Source organism: Centrocercus urophasianus, unplaced genomic scaffold, assembly GCF_019232065.1.
Source record: "Centrocercus urophasianus isolate 14NV4802_14NV808 unplaced genomic scaffold, USGS_Curo_1.0 seq_22, whole genome shotgun sequence".
Taxonomy (NCBI): domain Eukaryota; kingdom Metazoa; phylum Chordata; class Aves; order Galliformes; family Phasianidae; genus Centrocercus; species Centrocercus urophasianus.
Genome location: NW_024884778.1, coordinates 18,237,042 through 18,264,950, shown reverse-complemented (window position 1 = coordinate 18,264,950; position 27,909 = coordinate 18,237,042). Strand labels below are relative to the sequence as shown.

Below are 27,909 nucleotides of genomic sequence, written 5' to 3'. Positions count from 1 at the left end.
CTCCAAAGCAGGCAGGCCAGCACATCACCTCGAGCACTCACCCACACAGCCTTTGCTTGCTTTTTGTTGTTTCAGTCATTTTCTTCCACTGCCAAAAGTACAGATTTTTCCATGGGCCAAAAAAGACTTTAAAACAGCTACTCACAACTACAGCATACGTATTCTGTCTCCAGTCATTTTTTTAAGATGCTATTCTCAGTAATTTTTATTTCTTTTAGAATTATTGCTCCTAATTTCTTACTGATGCTGGAAAACATCAGCTATTAAATATCGTAAAATCTCATTTCAGCATACCTTTCTTGTCTTGAGGGTGATGGTGTGACTGGCAGCATATTTTAGTTTATCTGCATGGGGTTTGAATGCTTTCTGTGGGAGGTAATTGTAATGATAAAGAATGAAGCAGTCTAGACAGCTTTAAAATTGAGCTTAAAAATTGCCTCGTTCATCTGATGCTAAACGCTTGAGCTTTCTTACAGCAGTGCGTTTTATGGTGCGGGCGTTTGAGTGTTGTGAGGCCTTTATGAAAGCTGCACGAGTGTCAGGAGGTACAAAGCTGTATCATTAAGAGTAATGCTCCTGCACATGGAAATTATTGCTGTTTTCATCTGCACCGATCAAAGACCTTGTTGGTAGAGGCGCTACATTGAAGTGTACGTGGCAGTACCACGTGGCAACTGGCCGTCAGCTTCCCATTCTTATGCTTGTTTTTGGGAAAAGAGTATGAAAGCTGGTTGTGTATCTTTTTGCTTTTTTTTTTTCGGTTGATGTTATGTGAAATGAGTCTCGCTTTTGCAATGTGGTGCTTCTGTTGTTCCTTCAGCATAAGAATAAATCTGGCTAGCAAGAGCTATGTAGGATTTCAGTGGCCGTTAAAAGGCAGGGCGAATCCACCCTTGGCCTCCCTTTGCTGTGTTCATCGTTTTCTACTAAGAGGAACAGCTTCACATGCTTTTTGCATTTGTCTGAAGGTCCATTTGGGAGTTGGCTTCTGCTTTTAAGGTTGTTGCAGCTGCAGGCCTGGTTGATAAGCTCACTGATGGGGGCATTTGTTGCCATGCTTCGGCAGTACTGTGGGTTCTGCTGCTGACTTACAACAACTGGAGTGAATGCCTTGAAGTTCAGTGATGCCTGTTGTACTAGTGATGTCAGGAAAGCTTTATCTGTTATTGAGCAGTAGGTGAAAATGGTGCTGCATGTCATAAATTGGTGCTTAGTGCACAGTAATATGGATTTGTGCTGCTTAACCTTTGCTTGCAATGTTTTATCATTGCTGTACATTTGACATTTCTTCCAGGAGTCAAGGGCTTGACTTGTTTGCATAGCACAGTTTGCACACAGGTTTTGACCTCTAGAACGCTGCCCAGCAAACAGGCTGGTAACTGAGAGCAGGAGCTTGGGTCTGAATCTTTGCTGAGTGGGTTGGATGTCTGACAGGAAAGCTTTGCCTTAAAAAAAGGGAGCCTACAAACAGGAGGGGAATCAACTCTTTGAAAGGGGAGATAACAGCAGGACAAATGGGGAAATGGTTTGAAGTTGAGGGAGGGAAGATTGAGGTTGGATGTCAGGGGGAAGTTCTTTACAGAGAGAGTGGTGAGGTGCTGGAACAGCTGCCAGAGAGGCTGTGATGCCCCGTCCATCCCTGGAGGTTCAAGGCCAGGTTGGATGGGCAGTGTAGTGTGGCATTAGGTGTGGAGGTTGGCATCCATGCCTGTGGCAGGGGGTTGGAGCTTGATGATCATTGAGGTCCCATCCAACCCGGGCCATTTTATGAATCTGTGCATTAACAGTGGGGTGAAAAGTGAAACACTGGGCACACAGTGCTGCTCTGTTTTGAAATGAGCAGCATGAAAAAAGCACTGCTGCTTTCAGTCTTTCATGCTAACAAAGTCATACATTTATTACCTCCCTTTAAAACACACAAGTGAAAAATAATGTTCTTTTTTAAAAAACTCTGAATGGAAAGAGATATTGAGCTATTCAGTGTCACAGAAGCTTTTAGCCATGTGTGTAGCTTACAGACTTGTTTCCCTTTTGTAAGGCATTGCTTCAGCTCATTCTCATTGCTGTGATGTTTGTTGCAAGGTTGATCTGGGGAAATCTGTAATTTCTTATTCCTTTGCTGCTAAAGGAGGTAATGGGGGGCTCAAGTGAAACTTCAACTGCAGTCTCTTAAAAGCTTTGCTTTATTGTGTAAAGAAGAGAGGTTCAAACAGGACATAAGACAGGGGACACCACTCAGCAGTAGCTGCCCTGTGGTGCAGCACGTTGTTTCCCGTCACAGGATTGTGGGGAATTAGTGGTGTTTATTTGTAACAGACACAGTTCCTACTGTTGTGGAAAAAACGTAAGCAGAGCAGAGGTTCTGACAGCCTTCCAAAATAAAGTTTAAAATAAGTGAAATCTGTCCTCCATTATTGCTAGCAGCTTCATGAAACAGGAGACAACTAATGAGCTTGAGCTTGCATTACTAAATGCTCTGCCTTCCGTGCTGTCTTGTCTGTTATCTGCCCATCTGGCAGCTCCCGTGCTTGCTGGCAGAACTGCTTTTATTTCCTTTCCTGAAGAATTCTGGCATCAGATGTATAAACTACCAGCGCTTCTTTCTTCATTTATAATTGAGTGTGAAATTCTGAACGCTCCCAGCTAATTACTCTTCATCTGCTGAGCTCTCAGAGCAGCAGTGAGCTGCGCCGTGTGCCTGGCACTGCTGGGGCTGAGCACCCAGTGCATGGCCGTTTGGGGCAGGTGGGGGCTGCTCCCCCAGGAGCCAGCCAGCAGCTGTGCACTGCCCCATTTTGCAAAAGTGAAGGTATTATCAGCTCCTGGTGTGGCTGGGGAGTACTTGCTGTAAGCTGTGAACCAGTTGAGTCATCTGCGTGCTGCTCGTGGTGTAGCAGAAGCTGTGTATTTATGGCGTGCTGCTCACGGAGACCCATGGTGAGTATTGCTGTTACAACTTTTTCTTTGGTGTACGTATGCAATCTTCTCCTCTTGCCACTTTTTAATTTCCAATGACCACATTTTTTTAGGAGACTACTTCTGAAATGATAGCATGAATGGTTGTTGTTCAGGGTTGGTGTTGGCTCTGGTAGGGCACACTGAACCTCAGGTGCTCTGGTTCTGTGCTTTGGGCAGTAGAGGGAAGTGGACCCATTCTTTGTGGAAGGGTTTCCATTGCCTGGAACTTTGGTGTGCTGCTGACATGTGCCAGCTGAGTGAGCGGCGTGCAGCTGGAGCAGCAGCTGGCCTGTGGGGGGCATTGGGATGGGGCAGCAGAGGCTGTGGTGGTCCCCTGCTCCAGCTGCCACCCAGTGGGGGAAAAGTGGTTTTCTCACCCAGAAAGAGAGTTAGAAGTGGAGTTCAGTAAGCTCGGACAGGTTGTGTGCAGGAGGCAGTGCAGGGCTTTGGAGCAGCTGCTGTTTGTGTAGGCTGTTTTTATCCCTTATCTCTCTATTTCCTCCAGCTTGTTCTGCAAATCACTTTGATCCCTCCCATCCTCTCCTCCAAATCCTGTGCAATCACAGAATGCTCCCCCCCTGCATCCCATGCCATCTTCCATTAGGTTGGGATGATGCATCCCAGAGGTGCCCCCAGGGATGGATGTCACGCTTGTCCTTCTGAGCCCAAAGTTCATGTTCTCCATCCTGCTTTGGGCTTCTGCTCCACTGGGCTCATGGGGACACACCAGCTTGTCTTGTGGGCAGCATCAGTACTGAAATAGCCACACTTATCTGTGGCTTTTTACCTTTGTGTAGTTGACATCTATTTTAATACTGTTTCTTTTGTTGGTGGTGGTTTTTGGTCTGTCTGTGTTTTATTTGTTTGTTTGTAGGCTACCAAACCTTCTTGTGAAAGCAGTATCTGATTTTAAAATCCGTCCTTGTTTGGAATTCACTTTGCAAACAAAAGTCTAATTTGTCATCCAGAAAATAAATAAGCTTTGTCAGATAATATGTTTGTCTTGTTACTCATCCTTTTGATGTCTTTCTGATGTTATAGTTCGCCCCTACACTGCAAGCCACACTTTCCTATTTGGATTTTGGTCTCCGAATGGTGAAAGAAACTACTTGCTCTAATATTTGGAACGTGCTTTACTATGGGAAATTGAATGTTATGGTTGTGTGGTCATAAAGGATACGGCTGTGGCAATGGTAGTCAGGCAGTGGGTGATTGCTCTGTGTGGGGATGCTGGCAGCAGGCTGTTGGTCAGTGGGTAATAGGAGGGATGGGGTTTTCTTTTACAGTCTATCTTCAGGGATGGATAAAGTGAAATGCCGTTGGGTAAGTCCTGATTTATTGAAGAGTATAATGCTTCTGCAAGGAGGTTTGCTTTTACTTCTCACTGTGTCTCATGGTTGGAGTTGCTGATTATCTCCAATTGTTTTTCTTCTTTTGTAGTAAAACGATTAAGAGAACCAAAGCATGAAAGACGTCCTTGGAGGATATGGTACGTGGCTGCAGGTTCAGTCCTTCAGTGTGGCTTCTTGGGTGTTTTATGTGTTGAGAGAATGATTGTTTGCATATGATACTAATTAAAAAAAAACAACATGATGACAAGAATGTGATGAACAAAACAATTACTGAAATACACTGGTCAATGAAATGTTGTATTCTTTTGGGTATTTCCCTTCCAGGTATGCTTCCAGATATCACCACAAAGATACCTTTAGACATACAGCTTTAAGTTGCACCTTCTCCTGAAGTTAGAATCTAGAACTGCCCTAAGATCAAAGAGTGGCTTAGACTGGAAGGGGCCTTACAGATCATCGAGCTCGCCCCTGCCATGGGCTGGCTGCCCCCCAGCTCAGGCTGCCCAGGGCCCCTCCATGGCCTGGGGCACCTCCAGCAATGGCACCCACAGCTCTGGGCAGCACTGCCAGCGCTCTGAGTAAAGAATTTTCTCCTCCCATCTCACATCAGTCTTCCCTCCTTTGGTTTAAAGCCATTCCCCCTTGTTCTGTCACTATAAACTGTAATAAGTTGATTCCCTTCCTGCTTAAAAGTTCCCTTCAAGTACTGGCAGACTGCAATGGAGACACATCTTAACATCTACAAACTTGCACAAGCTTTTAACTTCAACAAAGCTTCGTATTCCATACCCTGTTTTTTGTAAGATAGAAAAGATGATGATGAAAGATAATACCTTATGAAATCATAGAACAACATATAGCATAAAAACATGTTTTTATTACTGTTAAAATACTGTTTTCTTGTAGTGATGCCAGCATTACCCACACTTGTTTTGAGACAGATGAAAAGTTATGCTGCCGTTCCAGGTTTTGGAACCTATAGAAGTGTTAGCTTTCGGCGTGTTTCCAATGGCTGAAATTCATCTGAAAGAACGCTGCTGTTCGTAATTAATCCTGACGTTTATTTTATGGGAAAAGTAAATACCAATGCTTTGTTTACAGCCTGCCTCAGTCTGCAGTTCAGTCTGGCTGCTTTCCATTTTTAAGCCAATAATCTAGTTGTGGGACTTGAGTGTCGTTATTTATCATATGCTGTAGTGATTAGATAAGTGATGTGCTGGCCTCCTGCCTCATCCCAGCCCTGTGCTGCACTGTGTATTTGGGAGAGTAAAGTTTTAATACCAAATTGGCAGACAAATTCGGGCATGAAATGTTGTTTGGGTCTGTTTGGTTGGGTGGTTTTAAGACATAAAAACAACAGGCCAGGTGAGTGTTGAGCTGTATAAAGAGCACACTCTTGTCTATAGAATACTTGTGATGTGATTCCAATATTTAAAAATAATACTGGGAAGTTGTAATAATAACAATAAATAGATAATAAAAGAATGATAAGGGACCAAAATCAATATTGAATTTGTACCTAAGTGTTTTTTAATGTTTTCCCAGTGAGTAGTAAACTGTTTTCTTTCCATCTTTGTCTTCTGCTGTGGAGGTAGTGGTTTCAAGGCTATTGCTCCTGTTCAAATGAGCTTTAGCTGAAATTCATTGAGGCTTCTTCATGCTTTCAGGTGAAAAATACCCACGAAGGCATCTTAGCAAAATGCTCCAGATAAAGAAATTAGCTATTGAATTGTCCACCTACAAGAATGTGATGACAATTTTCCCTCTGTCCCTCCCAAAAACTTGCCAAAACTGTAAAGGAGCTGAAATGTTTTGTAAGCCTGGGATACTCATTGTGTACAGCAGGTTATTAAAGACTGAGCCAGGTTTAGTGAAGATTAGCTTGTGGATGATGCATGTGATACCAGGAGGAGCTCCACAGTCTTCAAATAAGGCCTCAAGTTGGTATGATTTGATTTACTGTCAGCAAGGTTCAAGGAAGAATATTCCAAAGGGTTGAACTTAAAGTGGAACATTGCTAAGTAAGTTAATTACCTTGGCTTTTCACCTTTTAGTGTTGTTATTTTATGAAAAATGAATAATTGGGTTGAAATTTCAGTATAAATTTGCTGTGTCCTACTGTGTTGTAAACAGTTGTATGTTTCTTAATAGCTGTTTTCTTATTCTATGCAGGTTTTTAGATACTTCCAAGCAAGCCATAGGGATGTTGTTCATCCATTTTGCAAACGTCTACTTATCAGATCTTACTGAAGAAGACCCTTGTTCACTGTGAGTGCTTCATTTTAACCATTGATGAATATGAAGGGTGCTGCTGTTGAGTTTGCTATACTTGGAGACTAATGCAATTTTCATGCAAGAAGTCAGGCACTTTCAAAGACCTTTGTTTGAAGCTTAGTTAATTTAGGATCCAAAATTTGCTCTGTTACAGGCAGTCAGGACCTAGGAAAGTGGTTTGGTTTTTTGGTTGTTTTTGTTGTTGGTGGTTGCTTGCTCGCTTTGGGGTTTTTTTCTGGTCTGTGTATGGATGCTTTAGACTGAGGATGAACTGTTGCTTCTCCTCCTCCAGTTTCTTAATGAGGACTTAGGGTGCACATTGTAGTACGAGGCTGTTTGCTGAAGGAGATAAAAGATACCAAGGACCAGAGGACATGAAGTTGTGTATGCTCAACTCCAGCTTCACCATTCTCTGCAGCAAGGTGTTAATATAAAGTACAGGGATAATGATCAAAAATCTTTCACACCTGTATGTCCTTCAAAAACCTACATCATCTTCTGCAATATAATTGTCACTGTTAAAAGCAGGCAGTCTTGCTTGGTACCCAGGCAGTTAGTACAGAAACGAATATTGCAGTCTCACACTAGGAGCAGTGTGACTAAATAGATAAGCATTTCACTGTGCTGTATTCAACTTGAAGAAGCTGTGACTAAGACCCTGTCAGGCTTGTCACAGGAGCTACTGAAGCAAATGGTAATTGTTTGGGTTTGTTCTTGATGAGGCACATGCTCAAAGAAGCCTACGCATTTCTGCTAATAGAAGCAGGGGAATTACTTGTCACAGCCTACTCCTTTGCCCCTTGGAACCAAAGGCCGTTACTTTGATGATGGCGGCTGCTCACTGTTGCCCTTCGGTAACCAAAGAAGTTAAGTGACTCAAGGAATATGTTTGTGGTGTTTCATAAGCCTAAAGATTTCTCTTTGTTTCTCCTTAGTTTCTTCTGTTTCTACGTGCAATAAATCTGCTGGTAAAATACTGTTTTTCTCCTCCCACCACAGCATTTTGGTAGGGAAAATGCGTTGTTGTAACACGCTAACTGCAGAGGTTAAGATATGATCATGAGAGTTTCAGTAATACCAGGCATCACTGTTGGATTTCTCTTCCTTACTGACTTAATTTCCCCATGATCTATACAAGTGGTTTATAAAAGGTGCAAATTGCTTTTGTTCCATTTTCATGTATGTATTTAAGTAAGCTAATGAAAGCGTGTCTAGAATCATCAGTGTTTAAAGATAAGCCTAGTACTTCATTAAAGCATCTTAAAATCTGAGCACTCTGTTGGCTGCTGAGGTTCCAAAACAAAAGGTCTTTGGTTGTGTCTGTATAGTCTACATAACTTCATCTTCAAATCCCACTGTTCACACAAACGTATCGTGGCACACAGCAGCCAGGAGGGGGGGAGGCAGAAGTGTCATTCAGCATTCTCAGGATAACTGCGTGGAGCTGTGCAGTGTTTTAGGCAAGGACCCAGGACTTATCATCAGAAAGACAGCGTGCTACGTCAGCCAGAGCCGCTCTTCCTTTCTTGGGCAGAAATACACCTTAAGTGTATGAATGGGTGCAAATAGCTGAGTAGAAGCAGCACTTCTGCCTGTGGGTTCAAATAACAGTAATTTAACTCGGCAAACTTCACCACGGATAGTTTTCTGTTGTGTAGTTTGTGGGTTATTTTCAGAACAAAACCAGAAAATGTTGTTTTAGAGGACACTGTGATTCAGAGCTTGGAATGAATTAGGACTGGAAGCAAGTGTTTGTCAGCTTGGTACTGCAGTGCTCTAACTCAGGCAGGGTGAGATGAAAGCTGACAAAGCACCTGTTAAACAACCTCTGGACAGGTGCCTTGTGGCTGGAAGGACTCTCAACAAACAAAGCAAGCAACAGTGTCCCTCAGCACTGGGTGCTGCTGGTGGGCTGGGATCACATCTGGCCTGCAGCACAGCAGTGGGATGGCAGCAGGCAGAGCTGGGCCTTCTGCTGCAGGCTTAGAGCAGCCCCTGGTGGCCCTGACCGACTTGTGGATCCCTGCAGTTGCTGTGCTTCATTTGCTAAATGCTCAGCGTGGATTTTAGTTTGTCAGATACAAAAGTTCATTCAAACTACGATTTGACGTGCAACTGTTGGAAAATAATTGGTTTTTAGAAGCTTACAGTTGCATCTTGGCTGAAGCAGGGCATGTCTAATTTTTTTTGCTCTTGAGTGGCTGCTTGAATAGGATTTTTGAGGGTCAGAACCGCTCCTCCTATGCTGCTTTGAATGCACGTGTTCTGCATTTGCTTTCCTCTTACTGATGTTGTTTTGTCCACGTGCACTTGACTCTGCCATCAGCAGAAGCCCACAGCTCTGATCTGTTATTTTTATCACTGCAGATAAGAACCTATGGACTCTAGAGTTTACTTTAGCATTGGGAACTGCCAAATAAGCATCTCAGTTACAGGGATTCACTGTGTGGCTTGCAGCAGGGATGACCTTCGCCGTCTCTTTCTCAGCTGCTGTTTTGTTCAGCCAGAGTGGAGCAGTAGTAAACAAACCACACGGGTTCACGAGGCACTCAGAAGTCCAGCTGCACCATTGAATGGGCCTAAGAATTAATTTGAAACCTGTAGCAATCTCTGTAGTTTTTTAAAGTGTAGGTAAGATTGCAGAAGTTCCTCCTGAAACAGTTGATAGTGCACCAGTCTTGTGTCCAGTGCCCTTAGTTGTTCTGTGGGAAGGTTTGTTCTGGATTCAATTTCGGATGTCCTTTAAATAAGACCTAAAGTGCTAAGGTAGATTATTTCCACTGAACCCTTCAGTAATTTGAAGTGTGGCTTTGATAGTGACTGCAGGCATTGCATGCACACACAAACCTGCACCCAACGTTGGCAGGAATGTAAGTTGAAGCTAAAGCCTAAGGTCTGAAACAGAGTATTGATACTCTGATCAAACTATTTAAGTGTCATGCTAGGTAATTACAGAAGTGGGTAAATATTAATTGAAGTGTTCCAGCTTCTCAATAAATATACAGATTTATCAGGTGCGGATTTAAAATACACTGAATTTCTGGAAAACGGACCCGTGCTTCTTGCTTAATCTTTGTTTTTCTTTTCAGGTACCTTATCAACTTCTTGTTAGATGCCACATTAGGAATGCTGTTAATCTATGCAGGTATACGTGCAGTCAGCACCATTGTGGAATGGCAGCAGTGGGAGTCCCTGCGCTTTGGTGAATATGGTAAATGTTTCTTTTTTTGCACTGGAACACTTTCCAAAACAGAATTCCAGGATGTTTCAGCTAACAGTTAGCTGATCTTTAAGCTGTAGCACAGCTGTCATAATAGCTGTTGTAATATTTCACTTGTCACTTACATTCTTCCAAGTTCTGTAACTTGGCGTGCAAAACCTTTAACAAGTTATAGAATGATGGAATCAGAGAATGGCCTGGATTAAAAAGGACACAGTGCTCATCCAGTTCCAACCCCCTGCTGTGTGCAGGTCGCCAACCAGCAGCCCAGGCTGCCCAGAGCCACATCCAGCCTGGCCTTGAATGCCTGCAGGGATGGGGCAGCCTCCCTGGCAACCTGTTCCAGTGCCTCACAGAATCACAGAATCACAGAATCACCCGGGTTGGAAGGGACCTCAAGGATCATGTAGTTCCAACCCCCCTGCCTAGCAGGGCCACCAAACACACACATTCAGATCAGGTTGCCTCACCACCCTCTGGCTGAAAAACTTCCTCCTGATATCCAACCTCAACCTCCCCTGTCTTCGTTTAAACCATTCCCCCTTGTCCTGTCACCATCCACTATTTAATGAGTCTCTAAGTGCTAGTGACTTTGGAACAACTGCTTGGATTTCTGTTTTTACTTGCAGTACTGTTTTACTTAGCATTGGCTCATCCCACGGAAAACAGCGGCAAGATAACTGTACTATGAAATGTTTTTAAATAACTGGTACCAGAATTATCATTTCCCATAAGAATTTTCACTGCACCAGATGCCATTGCGTAAAGATCAGATTCAGCATCCTGCCAGCATTCTTCAAACGAGCACATATTTTTGTGAGGAGAATGTGCTTGTCCTCATGTAGGGTTTACTTGAACTCCTGCACACAGGGCTTGATGAAAAATGCACAAGTCTTTCTTACTGGCTAAAGGGCAGAGTAGTGAAATTACTTTCATGTGAAGCTGTGGGTTCTGTCTTCCGGTAGTCACAGCAGTCTGCTGACCTGCAGAAGCTGGGGCTGTGCAGGTGCAGAAAAACTTCATGGAGCATGTTCTTGTCATCAGCATTCAATTCTGTTCAATCTGAACTTTTCAGATTGTTTAGGCTGGCTGCCTGGGGATGGAAGTTTTCCTAAGAAAGTATTCAAAGTGGATAACAATAAAAAATAAATAAGGACTGTGTTCAAGTACTGTAATAAGTTGGGATTTTTTTTTTTAATTAAATCAAATAACGTTAATTGCTATTTGCTTTTGAAGTTAGAAGTTCAGAATAGATGTATGCCCAGCTTATGAGAAAATGTACCACGATGTGTAGTGGTTATCATAGAGTGAATGTGCATCTCTTAGGCTGCAGCTTATGACCATTTAAGCTGTTTAAATCTGCACTGCCACAACTCTGTTTATTTTCTTCTTTTTCCCCATGTACCACAGTCTAAATGTTTCCACTCTTTTCCTTGGACTGATGCTCATCTGACTCTTCTGGGAGCTTAGGCCCAGAACTGAAGCATCTGGGCATTCACTGTGTGTACAAAAGGAACTAGTTTCTGCAGACAAGTCCTCAGACTGGAGTTTTATATTTCTTGTGCTGAGGTTGGCTGGGACTGATCCTTCATTGCCATTTTCAGGTAGCAGATCTAACAAAGTGTAAGTGGTGTAGGAAGTTCAGTAATTCCTTTGTAATTAGCTTTTCTTTCCAGTGACAGATCTTTTTCTTAGTGTCATTCCCTGTTGTATGCTCATTAGTATGCTGTTCCTGGCCTTAGCCTGTGTTGTTTGTTTTTTATTAAACAGGCTGTGATAAGGACTGACAAAAAGTGCACTGTATATCTTTGTTTTCATTAGTTGTATGGGAAATGCTTCTAGTATAAAGAGAACTGGGTTACAGATGGAAAGCTACTGGTGGTGACTGGGCAGGAAGGTTAGGCCTTATGCAAGAAGTCAGGAACTGTCTATAAAGGGTAAGCTGTTTTCTTCTGTTAAGCACCACTGTCATGTCTGAAACCAAATCCCACGTGTTACCATTTCATTTAAAACTTCGCCTTGGCTCTGGGAAAACTCTTCTTTTTCATAAGATTCTTAAAAACAAATAAATGAGGTGTTGTGACAACAGGAGACCGAACTGCAGTCCCGTTTGGAGGTAAATATGGATGTGTAGCATCCATGAACGGTGAGGTGTCTGCTCACTGAGGTGTGTTTGGGATTTATGATGTTTTATCTGAAGTACCAAAGAAGGTCTGCTTGAAGACGAGCGTGTTTTCAGTTGGTTTGCAGGCATGGAAAACCAAAGCCCACAAATGAGCAAGTCTCTTCTTTTGACTGAGTGATGTTGTTTGTGTTTTTAGAGCCTAAATAATCGTTTGTCTCAAGCTCGTTCTCACTGTGAGCTCATTTCCCATCTTAGCTCTATTACTTGATCCCTGGTGATTCATTACTTGAGAAGCTGTCATAAAAATAGCTGTTGTCTTGCTGGTTTTAAAAGCCACTCTTTATATGGAGGGTAGTTTTTAAGCATAAATGCCTCAGGAAGAGAATGGATACCAAGGTGCCAACATGGGTGCTGTTTGTACAGCGTGCTCATTTATGAACCTACTAGCGTGGGGCTCCATCAAGGGCTTTGTTGTCAGAATTTTTGCATCTATTAGATCTGTTTTCATATTTCCAGCTTTGTATTTTCAGATTCATTACATCAGCAGCTGGATTGTAATAGAAGCGTGGAATCAGTTAATATATTTGAGTATGTAAAGAGGAGAAAAGCAGCTGTGACCTGTACCAAAAAGAATGTTTCCTGCATTCCCCCTCCCTTCTTGCACTAGGTCGAATCAGCTGCGAGGAGTAGAAAACAGGTGACCAAACTGCCCTGGCTGACAGCGAGCTCTGTTGGCAAATAGATGGCTGCTGTCTCTGCTTCTCACATGGAGAAGCTCAGAAGTTGTTTCTGCTGCATCTTTTCCCCCAAGCCCTTTGCTTGTGACTTGCAGAGCAACTTAACACATTTTAGCCTACCTACAGGGTAGATAGATGCTTACTATAACGCTTTTAAATGTCGTTTTGGAGAGATTCTTCAAGTTGGCACTTCTATAAGAAAGTATCTCAAGACGTGGCTATAGTTGTCATTGCTGAGACTTCCAATTTTTTCAGTTTCAGTCTTTCAATCTTAATGTGCTTTAATGTGCTTTTTTTTTTTTTTTTTTGTTAACAGGATTTCTGCTGATTAGCAAATGTTCTAAATATGCAAGTTTTACTCGGCAGGTATAAAATCAGAATTTGAGAGGCTGTCAGAGACTTTGGAAATGGAATTAGGGCTTTATGGCTTCAACATTAGCTTTCAACTTTTAATTTCATAGAGTCAGGAAAACTTTTGAGTTGGAAAGGACCTTTAAAGGTCATCAAGTCCAACTCTTCTGCAATGAACGGTGGTGCTTAACAGAAGACACTGTCAGAGTACGGTTGGCTTTCTGGGCTGTGAGGGCACACTGCTGGCTTATGTCAAGCTGCCATCCACCAGTACCCTCAAGTCTTTTTTGGCATCTATCTTTACGTCCTGCAGCTTGTACAGATAGTGGAGGTTGTCATGACCCACTGCAAGGCCTTATACTTGAATTTTTTTGAACCTCACGATGCTCACCTGGGCTCCCTGCTTGAGCCTGCCTGGGTCTGTCTGCATGGCATCCCATCCCTCAGGTGTGCTGACTGCACAGCAAAGCTTGGTGTCATCTGCAAACCTGCTGAGTGTGTGCTTGATCCCACTGCCAGTGTCACTGATGAAGACATTGAAGAGCTGTGGTCCCAGCACAAACCTGGTCAAGCAGGACCTGCCCGTGGTGATGTCGTGCTGGTTGTCCCGTATTACCTCCCTCTGTTCCATGTGCCTTAGCACAGCTTCCAGGAGGATCTGCCCCATCATCTTGCCTTGCACAGAGGTGAGGCTGACAGGTCACTAGTTCCCAGGGTCATCCTTTGTACCCTTCTTAAAAATGGGTCTGATGTTGCCTGTTTTTCAGTTGCTGAGGACTTCACCTCACCACTGTGACTTTTCAAATATCATCGAGGGTGGCTTGGCAACTAAATCAGCCAATTCCCTCCGAGGTTTGAGTTTATGTACTGAATCTTTGAATGTACAAATGTGCCACATATTACTGGAACACTTCATGGATATGATGTTGCTACAGACTTCTTTTTCACTTGAATTGCGTAATTTTATAAATTATATTTTAGAATTACAGTTTGAAAGGATCTCCAGAAATAGAATTTTTCTGTATTTTACTTAGTGAAGAAAACAAGAGAATGCAGACAAAAATGTGGAGTATACAATGTCATTGTCAAATTTAACTCAGTCTTCTCATCCCCAGGAGAATGACAGTTGTTCACTTCTGACTTTGTAATGTTTCTGCCTTCAAATTTTATCACTGTTCTTTTCCCTTTACAAAAGAAGCCTTAATTGCAGGACATAGTGGTAGAACTCAAGTGTTTAACTGTTTTTGTCTTGGACTACTGAGTGTTGATCCATTGCCTCTTACTGTAAAGCTTACTTAGAAAATGTCCCTTGTTTTGGACTGTGGTCTGATTTGTTTTTGTTTTTTAATCAGCAAACAGTTAAGTCTCAAGATCATCACCAAGCATTAACATTGAAAGCCTTTCAGAAATGTTCCATAAAAGGAAGTAGCAACTATCCATTATGCATTACAAATACACGAAGGCATCTGAATTTCCACTGCACATTATTCACCCCCAGGCTGACAAGATCTAAGCTGCAGTTGCAGACAGAAGGCAGTTGGGAAGTGTAAGAGGCCAACAACCTCCCCCAGCAAAGCTTCCTTTTGGCTCCCAGTGAAATGCTACCATTCCTCTCTTTTCTCTTTTCTTCTCCATGCATCCACAAAATCTGCCTGTAGTTTTCCTGGTCAGATGTTTGTGTACCATCATTTTTGGTCCATCATTTTTGGTCCAGGCAGATAACAGGTTTTCACTCTGCCGTGTCCTATTGGGCTGCAGCAGGTACTCAAACCCTTTCAGTTTGAAATGGAAGTGTGATCCTGATGAACGTTTTATTCATTTACATTTTTGATGGTGGCATTTGCACCTGTTGCTGTAATTACCATCGGGTGATTACAAAAGCCAGCTTTGTAGAGAGGAAAGATATATTGAAGGTAGTCTATATGTGCTAAATTGGGGTGGAGTGGGGCAGGGGTGGTAGGAACAGCACTTGGGAAGTAGGGGAGGACACTCCAAAAGGGTGTAACTGTCCTTCTTCTCATACTGCTTTTCTCCAGTGTTTGCTGTGAGGTAAAACCAACCATATGTGTATATTGAACTTTTCTTCTCTCTGGCAGGTGACCCACTGCAGTGCAGTGCTTGGATGGGTCAGTGTGCTCTGTACATAATGATTATGACATTTGAGAAGACCATCATCATTATAGTGCTTCTGATACCTCAGTGGAAGGAGGTTTGTATTTTTACTGCATCTTACAGGCAAAAAAAAAATTCAGGCGCAAGCCATAAATTCTGATTTCTGATGTTCCAATGTTTGTTGGTTTGACTTATCCTCAAGCATCATAACTGACTGCACTCAGTGCCATTTCATTCTGTAGGATAGATATGTTCCTGTTCCTTGATTTTTCTGACATTAATTGCCAGAAATATCCTGTCATAGTTTCTTTTTCTTTTATATACACTGCAATATATAAAATTTTATTCTATCTGCTTGTCTGAACACTTCTTTTCTAATTGTTTAACTTATATTTGTAGGTACTTCATTTTCCTTTCTATTGTATTTTAAATTTCCTTTGCATCACCTTCTTCATAGAAGTAAACTGCAGGCTGTTGGTAATTTGCAGTGGTTCAGGGAAACTGGCTGCTGATGACTGGATTCATTTTGATAGCATCTGTGTAACTTAGCACTGAGAGTGATGTGTGTGGTGCTATAGCACACTAAAACCAGTTAGTCCCTCTTATGTGGGCTAATTGGGGAACTGAGTTATCTTACCATGTGTTTTGTACAGCCCTGATCTGTTTAAATTTCCTTAAGATAAGACTTAAAAACATGTTCCCAAGGAACGTGCAGCTCTTAAATGGTCGAAATTATTTGAAAGCATCTCCTCAGACTTCTGTAAACAAAAATGACAGAGAGAAGTTTCTTGCCAATCCCACTCACTTATCTGTGGTGATTTATAAGCTGTCCTAAATACTCTCCTTTTCTACAGAGCTATCCTTTTTTTGTTCACATGAACTGTTTATATAGTTAGCTAGTACATCAGCAGTTGCACTTAGTAATGCAGTTGTGTGCCCATGCTGCCATAATCTGAATTTACTCCTTTTCTTTTCACAGGTAGCTTTATTGAATCCTATAGAGAACCCCCAGTTGGAGCTGGCTATCGTCATGTTGATAGTTCCCTTCTTTGTTAATGTCAGTATAACTTGCATGCTTCAATGAGATGTTTACTTGCATTTTTCTCCCATCTGTTAGTTAAATATCATTAATCCTTAATTAATGTTAATCCTTAAAGCACAGTGTATCTTCGTGTGTTAATTATCTTAATTTTTTTAAAAGGAAAAGTGTTAAAGAGAGGAGAAAATGCCTGGATATGTGGATTGCACATAGCTGAAATGCACACATAACTAAGTAACCAGGCTCAGGAGAGGTACAGAAGTGCTTTGCTGACTTCTTTGGGCTGGTGACATGAGTAGATTGAATGTAGAAATGGAACACATAGGGATTGTAAAATGACAATGAAATCTGCTTTAGAAAGCAGTTAGGCTAAGGATAGCTGCAGAGTGAAGTGTCCTGTGTCTGACCACAGCTGTTAGTGACTGGTCAACACAGGAGTGGAGGAGAAGTGCAAATGTGCCATCATCCTTACCAAAGTACACCCTTCCAGCAGTCTGGGAGTCGAGACTAGAGCCAGAAATGGTGTCTTTGCATTTAATAACTGCTGGCAGCTCTTTCTCTCCTTATTTTGCTCAAGCATGGATTTTCTTTGAAATGGGAAGCTTTGTTGCACTAAAATGTTTGCCTAAAGCCACTCAGGTTTCTGCATGAGGAGTTAATGATCACTCTGAACGACAGTTGTTTTTCTTGTTCTCTGCTTCCCTGGAATAAAGTAGATGTGTTCTAGAGAATTTGTGCAGTGTATGATAAGACATGGAGCCGAGTGCTTATGTAAAACTGAACTGTTTGGCCAATGCAGCATTATTGTTAAGTTTTCCTGATTCTGTCTACGTGTTGACCGAATGAGCATATGCTACCTGAAGAGAACTGAACTGTCACTTTTCTCCTTCTCTTTACCAGGCATTTATCTTCTGGGTTGTAGATAATTTTCTTATGAAGAAAGGGAAGACAAAAGCTAAACTTGAAGAAAAAGAAGCAGGACAAGATTCAAGAAATGGAAGTAAAGTCCGCTACAGGAGAGCAGCATCACACGAAGAGTCAGAGTCAGAAGTATGTAGAGTTCATTATTGCAATTAATGCAGTATCAGTGCAATTCCTCCCTCACGCCATTGATTTCACTGTAACATTGTGGGATTGGTTTTGATGTTCTTTGCAGGCTTCCTAGTGTTGGCAGTTGAGAAGCAGATCAGAAGATGGTATTGTTACACCACTCATTAGCTGGTTGTTTTCCTTCTGGAGGGCAGGAAGACACAATGTGTACATAAATGTTGCAGATCACAGAATGGCCAGGGTTGAAGGGACCTCAAAGATCACGAATCTCCAACCCCCTGTCACACGCAGGGCCACCAACCTCCCCATTTCATAGCAGCCCAGGCTGCCCAGGGCCCCATCCAACCTGGCCTTGAACACCTCCAGGGATGGACGGGGCATCCACAGCCTCTCTGGCAGCTGTTACAGCACCTCACCACTCTCTCTGTAAAGAACTTCCCCCTGACATCCAACCTCAATCTTCCCTCCCTCAACTTCAAGCCATTTCCCCTTGTCCTGCTGTTATCAACCCTTTCAAAGAGTTGATTTCCCCAGAGTCTGACTATAGTGGAGATTAATAGGTGTGTGTCCTTCTTTGAAACTTGCTTGAGGTTCCAGGTAGGATGTGTGATGTTGCTGGGTAGAACTGACTGTAAATCCAAATTGTGTTCTGGAGTAAGATGCTTTGCAAGTGTAAAGAGCAGGATGAGGAAAGACTGTGACTTTGTACATTACTCAGAACCTGTGATTTGTTTGTAGATCCTCATCTCAGCAGACGATGAGATGGAGGAATCGGACGTGGAGGAGGACCTGCGTAGACTGACCAACCTGAAGCCCGTTAAGAAGAAGAAGCATCGTTTTGGTCTGCCAGTATGATGCATGCCCTGACCTGTGTCAGCAGGTTTCACGGCAAGAACTTCTCAGTCAGTGGGTTTTAATGTTGCAGTTGCTTCTCACTTTCATACAAACTGACTCCAAAGTAAGGTCTGTCAACACAATGCAGTCAGTTGGAAGACTTGCAGTTCAGTTGCACTACAGACACACTGACCAATTATGCAAGAATGTCTTTTCATCCTATGTGAAAGCAGCATTGTTAAGGAGGAGTCACTGAGGTGATTGTATCTGACATTTCAGAGAAGATAGAGAAAACAACTGCAGTAACCTTTCCTTTATGGTTACTGAATGATGCAGTGTAAGATGTTCTCTAAAAGGCATCCAAATCGAGTAAGTTAGAGTGTGTTTTATTACTAAAACTGGCTTTTGCAGCATAATTCCTAGAGCAGAATAGTTTATGGCTACAAGCTGTAACTTGATGTTATTTTTTTAAGTACAAATGTTTACTTGCTACCAGGTACCTATGGAACTAATAGGTGGAACAAAGATTTTTTCCAAGATTCCTCAAATCTATTTGACTATTTTATATTTAAGTTATATTTTCATACGGTTGTATTTAAAGATTCTCTTTGTCAGAGAAAAGGGTGTTGTTCCCTTTTTTTGTGCAGAAAAGGTCAAAAGATTTGTAGTGAAAATCATTTTATCCTTGTGTCCTGGTTTCAGACAAAGGGGTTGCAAAGGGAAAAGCTCTCTGTCACTGCTGAAATCACCAAACATCACTAAAAATGCAGTCCTCAGCGTGATTTCGACCACGTGATTTGGGAATACCTTTGTTTAATAAGAGGTGTTGTTTGCATATTTGACAAATGTGCACTTTAGCATGTAACAGAAATCTGTCGTGGTAGGTTACTTCTTTGTGGAATGAGTATCTATGGATGAATTTATTTCCATTTCTAAAGTCTGTTGTATGAATCTCTCATGCAATGCAAGAGGGATGGAACCTTCCTGAGGCTTTTCCTTGCATAGCACCATCCAGGGCCTTGATCTGATTGGAGGACTTGTGCTACAATATTGTGAATAATTCTGTCCCATGCTTATTTTTGTTGAAAAAGCATTGTTCTACGTCATGTGCTTAAAAAATTGGTTTCTTCTGTTTAATTTCCTGTCAGCCTGGTTATCCTTTTGTGTGTAAAAGAAGAGAGGTGTAGTACAGTCACTGCAGAACTTCTGCAGTTCTCAGCATATGTCTTCTAGCAATTGACAACGTGTGCTGCTCTAAAACCCTGCAGACATTGTCAGGGACATCTTTTGCTTTGCCTACGTTCTAAATGATTGCTTCTGACAGCTTTCCTTGCTGAGCTGAACCTTGTGCAGGACAAGGCAGTGTGTCAGAGGAGTGACAGCAGAGACTAATTGCAAGTCTGTTTTAGTGTTTGGACATCAGAAGTGTTCCAAGCCTTAAACCAAACAGTTTCATCAGGAAACTGCTCAGAACTTTGTAAGATTTTTTACATTTTTTATGAATTTACTAGGTCTTAAAGCGATGTATTATCCAGACCACTACCATGTGGTTCTCGGGCCTTAGTAAATACTGAACTGTGCACTCCCTTCCTTCTCACTGTTCCAGCTTTCCTTTTTCCTGCTCGGCTGCTGAGGTGATCACAGCACTCTGAGACTTCAGGGAGCACCTTGGCGTGACTCAAAGGGACATTGTACCAAACCTGACGTTTGCAAGTTTAGTTGAGCCACTGACCTCTGTTACTGTGCACTGAAATGTAATAACTGCAATAAGTTTAAATACTAGTGTTTCTTTTAGACTAAATCTAGAAGCTAATGACAATGGAAGCTCAATTGAGTTTTTCTGAAGTGGAGGACAGGGAAATGGGAAAACGTCCCTCATCAGGGTTGCCTCTGTTTCCGTTTTTTGTTTTGTTGTTCGTTGATTTCATTGACTTGCATCTTCTGATTGTTGTTGGTTGGGCAGGCTCATGTCTCCAGAAGCACAGTACTTCAAGGAATTCATTTGCATCAGCAGAGCAGCCTCGTACAGCTCGCTGTAATAAAGGGATGTGGGAGATGGGGCTGGCTCTCGTCGTAGATGTGTTTATATTTTCAGCATAGGCTTTGTTCAGTTTCAGATGGTGAAATAGAAGTGTGTCACACGTGCTGCACACCACTGCACAGTCATTACTGTCCTCATCAACTGAGCAGCGCATACAAATTCAACTGTACAAGCTTTCATTTTATCTTCCTTTTCCCTCCTCTAATTACTTAAGTTATTGAAATATCTATTTCTAGTCTCATGTTTAGTCTGTGAAATGTCAGTGTGAGATTATGGCCTTAATCATGTAAAATGCTTGTTTTGAGCAGACCTCAAACTCACTGACCAAGTACAAAAGGATAATTAGCACTGCGGAGCAGTTTCTTGAGGGTGGTTTTAGCGAGGGCTACAGATGCCTAACTTTTCATGTCCTAAGTGCTTAAATGTCGCTTGGTTTGAGATTCCGATATGCCTAGCAAGAGGAAACAGTAAAGCACTATGAGCCAAAGAGACAGAAGTCAAGCGTTGTAAGGCAGTAATGGAAGGAGGGGTGTGTCTTCAGAGGGAGAAAAACAGCTCTAACTTTCTCTGCTAAGACAGGGTTCTTGTTCACAACCTTGGCCAAATCCCCAAGCCTGGCTTTCTGCTGGTTGTTTCACATTATCACGCGAGAAAGAAACAAAAAATGTACAATTGGCAGTTCTCCTCTTCGGGAGATGAAAGTCAGAGTTGTAGTTGTAGGTATGAGATGGCGTGCTCCTGTCTGAAGAGCTCCTGTGCAGGGGAAGGATTTGCCCAGCGCTGCGCTGCATCGTGCTGCTCATTGGCATGGACTGCAGGCCAGCTGCAGTGAGCGTTTCATCGAGAGTTGATCCAATCATAATAATATCACATGATGGCAGCACTTGTGTTTGTCCTCAGATTGGCACTCTGAGTTCACTCCTGGTAAATGCAGTTCATGACAGCTCATAGCGAAGTTCAATTCAGGCTGTGCTTGAAAACATGTGATTGTTTAATGAAAATAAGCTGTGTACTATATGCCAAAGTAAGAAAAGGGATTGTAACTTAGCGAGAAAGTGGTATTGGTGGAGATGAGATTTACCAATGTAGGTCAGCCTGGATGTATTAACTGTTCCTGGTTCTGACCTGCGACACATCCGCACGGATTTATAACGCCGGTGTTGTCTACTACTTGGTTTTCAATTTCTGGCTTTAACACATTCAGGTCCCCTTATCTTACTTTCAGTAGGAGAACACTGTATGTTCATGTTGCTCACTAAAATGTACTTTTAGCTTTTCTTCAGGGAAAACTCAGAAATTGAGTTGCAAATTAGAGCAATGCAAAGTGATCCCTGCCTGCGGGGAGCAAGGAGCGGCTCTGAGGGAGCCGAGCATCACAAGGGATCTCTGCCACTGTGCTTGACCGACCCACGTTTGCAACTTTGCTGTGCTTTTGCAGGAGAAAGCGGTAATGGAAGAGAATAAATTCAGCCACATCAAGTCAAAGTAGGTCTTACAGCATCGGGGTGCAAACTTTTTATGTATTTAAAGTTTCCAGTTCAATTACTGAAAATAACTACTATAGTTTTACAAAGTAAAACTGCAGTATCTTTAAAAAAGGGACTCTTTTGTAGGTGTTTCTGTCTTTGCGTGAGTATCTGCCTCAAACTGAATGTTGGGTTTGTTTGTAAGTAAAGTCAGAGCAGAGCCTGCGTGAGCAAAACAAACAGCTGTATTCTGCTGCCCTCTGTCTGGACCACATTGTTAATCAGTAGTGTTACCTTAAACTTCTAAGGGTATCTTATGTAATTGCATTGTATAACAGTTTACAATAAAGTTGACTTATTACAGGTTTGTACACTCGTTCTGTGCTCATTCTTTGTAAAAGTGAGCCTGTCTCAATGTTTGTAACCCTCTGTATTCACAAATGGAAGGTTAAGCCCTGTCTGTGCATCCTGAGAGATGCAGAACGCACACCCAAAGACCTCTGGGATGCAGAGCTTGGTTAATGTGCTTTTCCACCCAGCTCACTGTCACAGCCCACCTTCTGCTCTTTGAACGAAGTCACACCTGTTGGTCATCAGGACACAAAAAACGTAAACTGAGAAATGTCTGGGTTTACCTCCAGCATCCTGTCCCTGCAGGGGCAGGGATGTTTGCTGAGAAGCCTTGCCGTACTGCAGAACTCCCTGGTCTTACTTGTGAGCCAAGGACTGCATGGGGACATCTGCTTCCAGAGCCCAGCAGCCTCCTGTCACCACCTCAGGAGCAACGTCATCCTGTGCCTTTGGTAGCTGCTACACAAAGCAGAGTGAGATGGGGAGGGGGAAGCAGTGCTGGTTCTCTTCTGGCTGAAGAAGGCAATGCTCCTGCAGTCTGTGCAGTGCAGGGTTGTCTGTGGTTACTGAAGGGTTCTGCAGCAAGCACGTGCGTGTCTCTACACCCAGTAAAATGAGTGTAGCCCATGCTTGCTTCACAACCACCACCCCTATTGTGGGGGCATAATGATGCTATCTTACTCTTCAGGGGCCTTCTTCCCCAGTTGGAGCATCTGCCATCCGTTTCCTAGAGCACTGGGGGAGCAGGGAGTGCTAGCAAGAAGGAGAGCTGCAGCCCTGTGAAGCTGTGACGTGAACCAGAAAACTTCGACACCCTTGTGCTCAAACAGCAGAAATCGTGGTACTGATGAGCTGCTGCTGCTGCTTTCACCACTTCTCTCTCGGTGGAAGCAGCTTGGTTCAGTTTGTTGGGCTGGGCCTGCACAGTGTCAATCCTTTGTTACTCCTCTCCTGTGTTTGTGCATTACTTTCATTGCTTATCGCTTACTGCACCCAGGCAGCCCTGTCCCCATACTGCATCCTTACAGGGAACTCAAGGAGCCATCTTCTGCCTGGCAGCCCACCAGGGGTGTGCACGGGTTCCTGGAGGAGAAATCAAGTCTGCAGCAAGAGCTGTGACTTCTGGAGGGCCAGGTGTGCATATTCACTACATTCAGTGTGGTCATCGCCCTCTTTTCACCACCTCTTAGGAAAGGAGTTTTGCACACCTTGGTTACAGAGAAAGGAGGATAAGCTGCAATAAACTGACTGGACTTTGATGCTCCTTGTATTCAGAAATCCTCGGGACCTCGACCAGGTGAGTGAGGCTCCTACTCAGAAAGGCAGCACAGGTTGGTTTAAGCTGAGCTTTCTTGTGAGGAAAAATTGGCTCCCACTCCGTAAGAAGAAATGGTTGTGATTTTGCTTCAGCTTTGGTTTAGAAAATGTGCCATTGAGTCAAAGAGAGAGGATCTGCCTGGGCTGGGACACACTGGAGAGCATCGGGCTGTGCTGCCTACGCTGATGGAACCTCAGCTTTCTCCTGGAGGAAAAACAGTACTTTGCCTGGAGCGAGTGATTTTCCTTCCCACTGTTATAGCGTTATTGCACAGAAACTTTTCTTCCAGTTTACTAAAATGCAGCTTCCAAACACAAATTCAGCATAAGGAAAGGTTGGGTGTGTGACATCCATAGTGCTGCCTAACACTCCAGCCACTGCTCCACAGTTGCACAGAGGAAGGTGCATTGGGCAGAGCTGCATGGGCAGAGCTGCAGTGGCAGTCAGTGGGTGCACGGAGATGTGGGGAGGGCTGGGGAGGTTTGTACTGCCATCCTGTTCCTGGTGGGCACTGCTGGGAGGAGCGCCTGGCCTGCCTCTCCAAAGCTGGCTCCAGCCCTGGTGCTTGCTACTTGTGGGTTGTGGTCATGGAAGCCAATTTTTTGTGTGATGCAAAGAATGCCAAAAAAAGAAAAAAAAAAAATTACAAAAATCAAGAGACAACTCCCCTGGCCTAAGTGTCTCTTTCTTTCTATTCGGTTAAAAAATCACTTAGGAAATGAATCTGAGAAGCTTTGGAGAAAGTTTTGTATTAGTCAGAGAGAAGAGCACTGAGCCCATCCCTGTGCACACCACGGGGAGCTGCTGAGCACTGCTGGAAGCAGGGAGGGGGTTTGCTCTCTGGTGTGTGAGAGCTGCTGCTGTCAGAGCAACTTCAGCAGCACTCCCGTCAGGGTAAAGCTGAATCTGACCTCACAAACTGCAAAACTGAGTTTTTTTACCCCCAAACAATCACAACCATTTCTTCCTATGGAGCGGGGTCCACTGCTTCCCACGCAAGAGAGATTCAGGGCATCGTGTTATGCTTTTGATGCTAGGTTTATATAAATTTCACAGCTTATTTCCCTGTGCAGCGAAAGAACAGCTGGCCTCCCTTCCCATCGAGAGAATTCAAAGTTTGTGTCTGTAACCAAGTCTTGCCTTTTAAAGTTCATTCAGTCAGATCCCGGAGGCCCCCCTGCAGGGCAGCCCCCCTCCCACCCCAGCTGTCCGCTCCCATCACAGCCGCGCTGCGAGTCCTGCAGTCACCGCCAGGAATAACCCCGCGCGGCCTGAATCATCCGGGCACTGCTTTGGGAAGGTGACCCCACCCCTGACCTCACGCTGGATGCTCTATATAAGTCTGGGAGAACGACGTGATTTGCACGGCGCTGCGTTTAAGCACAGCTGGGCGGCAGGGATCGGAGCCGCGGGAGCTGCAGTTATGTCGCAGGTACGGGGCACGGCAGGGAGGCTGGCAGCGGTCAGAGCTCACAGCACAGCTTGGCAGCGAGCAGAGCAGCTCTGGTTGTGCAGTGAACGCTGTGCTCTGTGCTGATTGTTTGCTTACGGTGAAGTGGTGAAACAGGCTCTGCTCGTAGAGCTTGCTCACTGAGTTTTATGGGGTGGTCACTGTGTGGCAAAGGAAAGCAGCTGCCTTCTGTATGCTTAATTAGTTGGCTCTTAATATATTCTGTTGTACTGCAAGCGCTCACGTTTCTGTAGGAAGGGAAAGGAATTTTCACTGCTCTGGTCTGGGATGTTGTCCTGACAGATCTCTGCTTTTCCAACACGTTTTCTCAGACAATTATCTGAAGCTTTGACAGTAGTTTGGAAGGATGTGTCTGCTCTAAGGTGCGCTGCCGTGTAAAGCAATGCCTGACGTGTGAGCGTACAAGAAAAGAAGAGGCAGAGGACATGGGAAGGGCAGCGGGGCACAGTCCCTCAGCCACACAGAGTAGCTCAGTTCTCCCTGTTGACTTTACTGCAAAGAAAAAGTCTTGAAAGCAGTGCCCCACACCTTCCAGCACAGCACTCACAGCTTCACTGCTGCTGGCAGCGATGGGTGCAGCTCTGCACCAACAGGACCGGGGCTCAGCGCTGCGGCTCATGGCCACCTCGCTGTGCAGCACCGTCGTGCTTTAGCTGCAGGACAGCTAACCCACAGCAACTGCTCTGGTGGAAAACCAAGCCCTGATCGCAGCAAGAGAAGTTTTACTTTAAAGCTGGATGGAGTTCAGCTCTCTGTTAGTGACTCGGAGTGTCTCCAGCGCTCCTCTCCCTGTCCCAGGAAAACCTCTGGGAGGCAGCCTCACAGTTATCAGCCCTTGCTAACAGCAGGCAAAGCACCTTAGCAGGTTTCATATGGCTGTTAACAAAACGCGATATTTCTTCCCCTTTCCGTATGGGCACCAACACAGCTCTGTGCTCACTTCACATGGATGACCCCAACCAGTTCCCATAGCAGATGGCCGTGGAGGTGGTTTTGGTTCACAGCTCACCAGCCCAAACCCGCTGTGAATTTGGAAGGATTTGCTCTCAGCTCAGTCTTTCTTTGGATACTTGCAGTGTTTTCCCCGGAGATCTCGTGGCTGTTTTGTTTCCCACGGCACGCTGTGGGGCTGGCAGTGAGTCGCTCCGAGTTCTCCGGGAGCTGACAGCCAGTGGGAGCTGTGCCAGAGCCCCAGCACGGCCAGGCCCCCCGGCACCCACTGCTCCAGCAGCTTGTGCCCTGCAGTGTTCTCTCTCCACAACCCCTTTTTAGCTTTACAAGCAGTGGCACAGAAATGTTCCACCGGGCTCCACCGCTGCCAAAATCCCAATCACAGGACCTGCATGTGGACGGGTGGTCAGAGAAGTTTCTCGCTGATGCACACGCATGTTGCTGTCGGAGTGCATGCGTGTTCCATCTGTTTGATGACATGATGATGAAATGATGACATTTGCTGTGAGGGTGGTGAAACTGAGCTCCCCACACCCCACTGCGTGGTCTGCCCAGTCTTCAAACACAGTGAATGCACTGCGGGGCACTGAGAGCGCCGATGGGGGTCGTGTTGGGATTTAATGCACGTTGTAAGCACTGAATGTGAGGAGAGGCTGATACTCTCCTGTGTTACCCTGATTTCCTGCTAGCATGATAGACTGTAAGCAGGTTTGGGTTGTTTTGTTGTTGTTTTTTCTATCCCTTCCTGAACATCAGACCAATACTTTGATTTCCGATCTATCTTGGTCTTCACTTGCAGAAGGACCAGGCATCTCCATAGGGTGGGCAATCAGAGGGCAAGTTCTGAACTAGAATGGTAATGGTGACCATTTTGGGAGGGGTAATGACATCCTGCCCCGATATGGAGCTGAGGATGTGTAAAACATGGAGCAGCTGTGTATGGTCTTAGAGGTGGAGTACAGAATTATAGGTAGAACACAGGATTAGCAGCTCTGCATGTGGTAGCCATTGCATCCAGGCAGCTCTGTTCCCTATGGGTCCTAAACATGAAATGCTGATGTGTGGATGATACTTTTTTCTTATTAGCCAGAGCCAGTGAAAAAGAAGCGTCCTCCAGTGAAGGAGGAAGATCTCAAAGGAGCTAGAGGAAACCTTTCCAAAAACCAGGAAATTAAGTCCAAAACCTACCAAGTCATGAAGCAGTGTGGTGAGTCTCTTCTGTTTAATGGAAATAATGAAAAAACCCTTCCAATGTCAAGCATGAACTTTAAGCTATTGTCAGTGAATGAGTGCAGCTCCAAATGAGCAGCCAGCAATGTGCTTACACCCACTGGCCTGGCTGCACAACCATTTAATCAGTAGATGGCATCAGTAGGTGGCACCCAGGCTCTGCCTCAAGTGGTCGTTCTCCTCGTCTGGACAAAGTGGAAGGGAGAGCCCTGACTGCCTTCTGGGCTGAGTTCCGACCACATGTTGGTCCCACAGTCAAAGAGTGGTTGCCCAAACTGAAAATCTGGATCCTTTCTCCTAGACTTGGGGTTATATATAGATATGTATAGAGGTATGTATTGCTTTTCTACACCAGTGGGAGATTACAAAGAAAAATGATGAATTTTTATTCAGCCTTAATCAGGGCGATAAGGGTGATTATTTATTATTATTTATAATCACCCTTATTCAGGGCGATATCTTGAACCTCACCGTAGTTTATAAATCACCTGAGGGGATTTGGGGTCACTGATGGTGATGACCACCTTCAGATGCTGGAAGCTGCCCAGTGCTTGGAATGGGAGCGCTGGGTTTGGAAAGTTGATGGGCTGATGAAATATTTCTCAAAGGTTTCTCTGCTTTAGCAGCATTAGCATTACTGCCAGAACTCCTTCACTGATTGCCTGCTCTCCTGTTTTTCTTTTTCAAGAACAAATGGGCACTGCAGCACCTTCCATATTCAGCCGCGCTCGGACGGGCGACGAAACGGTCTTTGAGAAGTCTAAAGATGAGCCACCCAAAAGCGTCTTTGGTTGAGAGCTGAGCTGCACAACCTCACCAGGATGATTGTTGTGACATTATTCCAGATTTCTACCCCTTGCACTAAGCTCACCATAGCCAAGGGTACCCAATTTCTACCTTAAGTCATTAAAAAGGGAGTGGGTCAATATCAAAGCGTGCAACTTCCATTTTAGTTTTTATTACGGGCGTTCTTTCTATGTGTTGAATGGTGTTTGCTACAATGGTTTAGTAAATAAAATGATTGTTGGA

At 44.0% G+C, this 27,909-nt stretch overlaps 1 protein-coding gene across 1 annotated transcript; it reads left to right on the top strand.

Annotated features, from left to right (window-relative positions):
- Positions 1–4,256: 4,256 nt before the first annotated feature.
- Positions 4,257–27,909, top strand: LOC122162994 (store-operated calcium entry regulator STIMATE-like). The gene is made up of 11 exons (XM_042823805.1): positions 4,257–4,281; positions 4,399–4,447; positions 6,483–6,578; positions 9,674–9,795; positions 15,114–15,226; positions 16,109–16,186; positions 17,069–17,218; positions 17,957–18,067; positions 24,412–24,660; positions 26,737–26,857; positions 27,569–27,909. Exons 1-11 carry the CDS (start codon positions 4,272–4,274, stop codon positions 27,673–27,675), a joined length of 1,206 nt encoding a protein of 401 aa, XP_042679739.1. The 5' UTR covers positions 4,257–4,271; the 3' UTR covers positions 27,676–27,909.

Bases quoted from the DNA above. Each gene is read 5' to 3' on its own strand.
- LOC122162994 (XM_042823805.1), top strand. The intron at 6,579-9,673 runs GTGAGTGCTTCA...TTTTCTTTTCAG, and splicing joins GAAGAAGACCCTTGTTCACT to GTACCTTATCAACTTCTTGT. The intron at 24,661-26,736 runs GTACGGGGCACG...TTTTCTTATTAG, and splicing joins GAGCTGCAGTTATGTCGCAG to CCAGAGCCAGTGAAAAAGAA.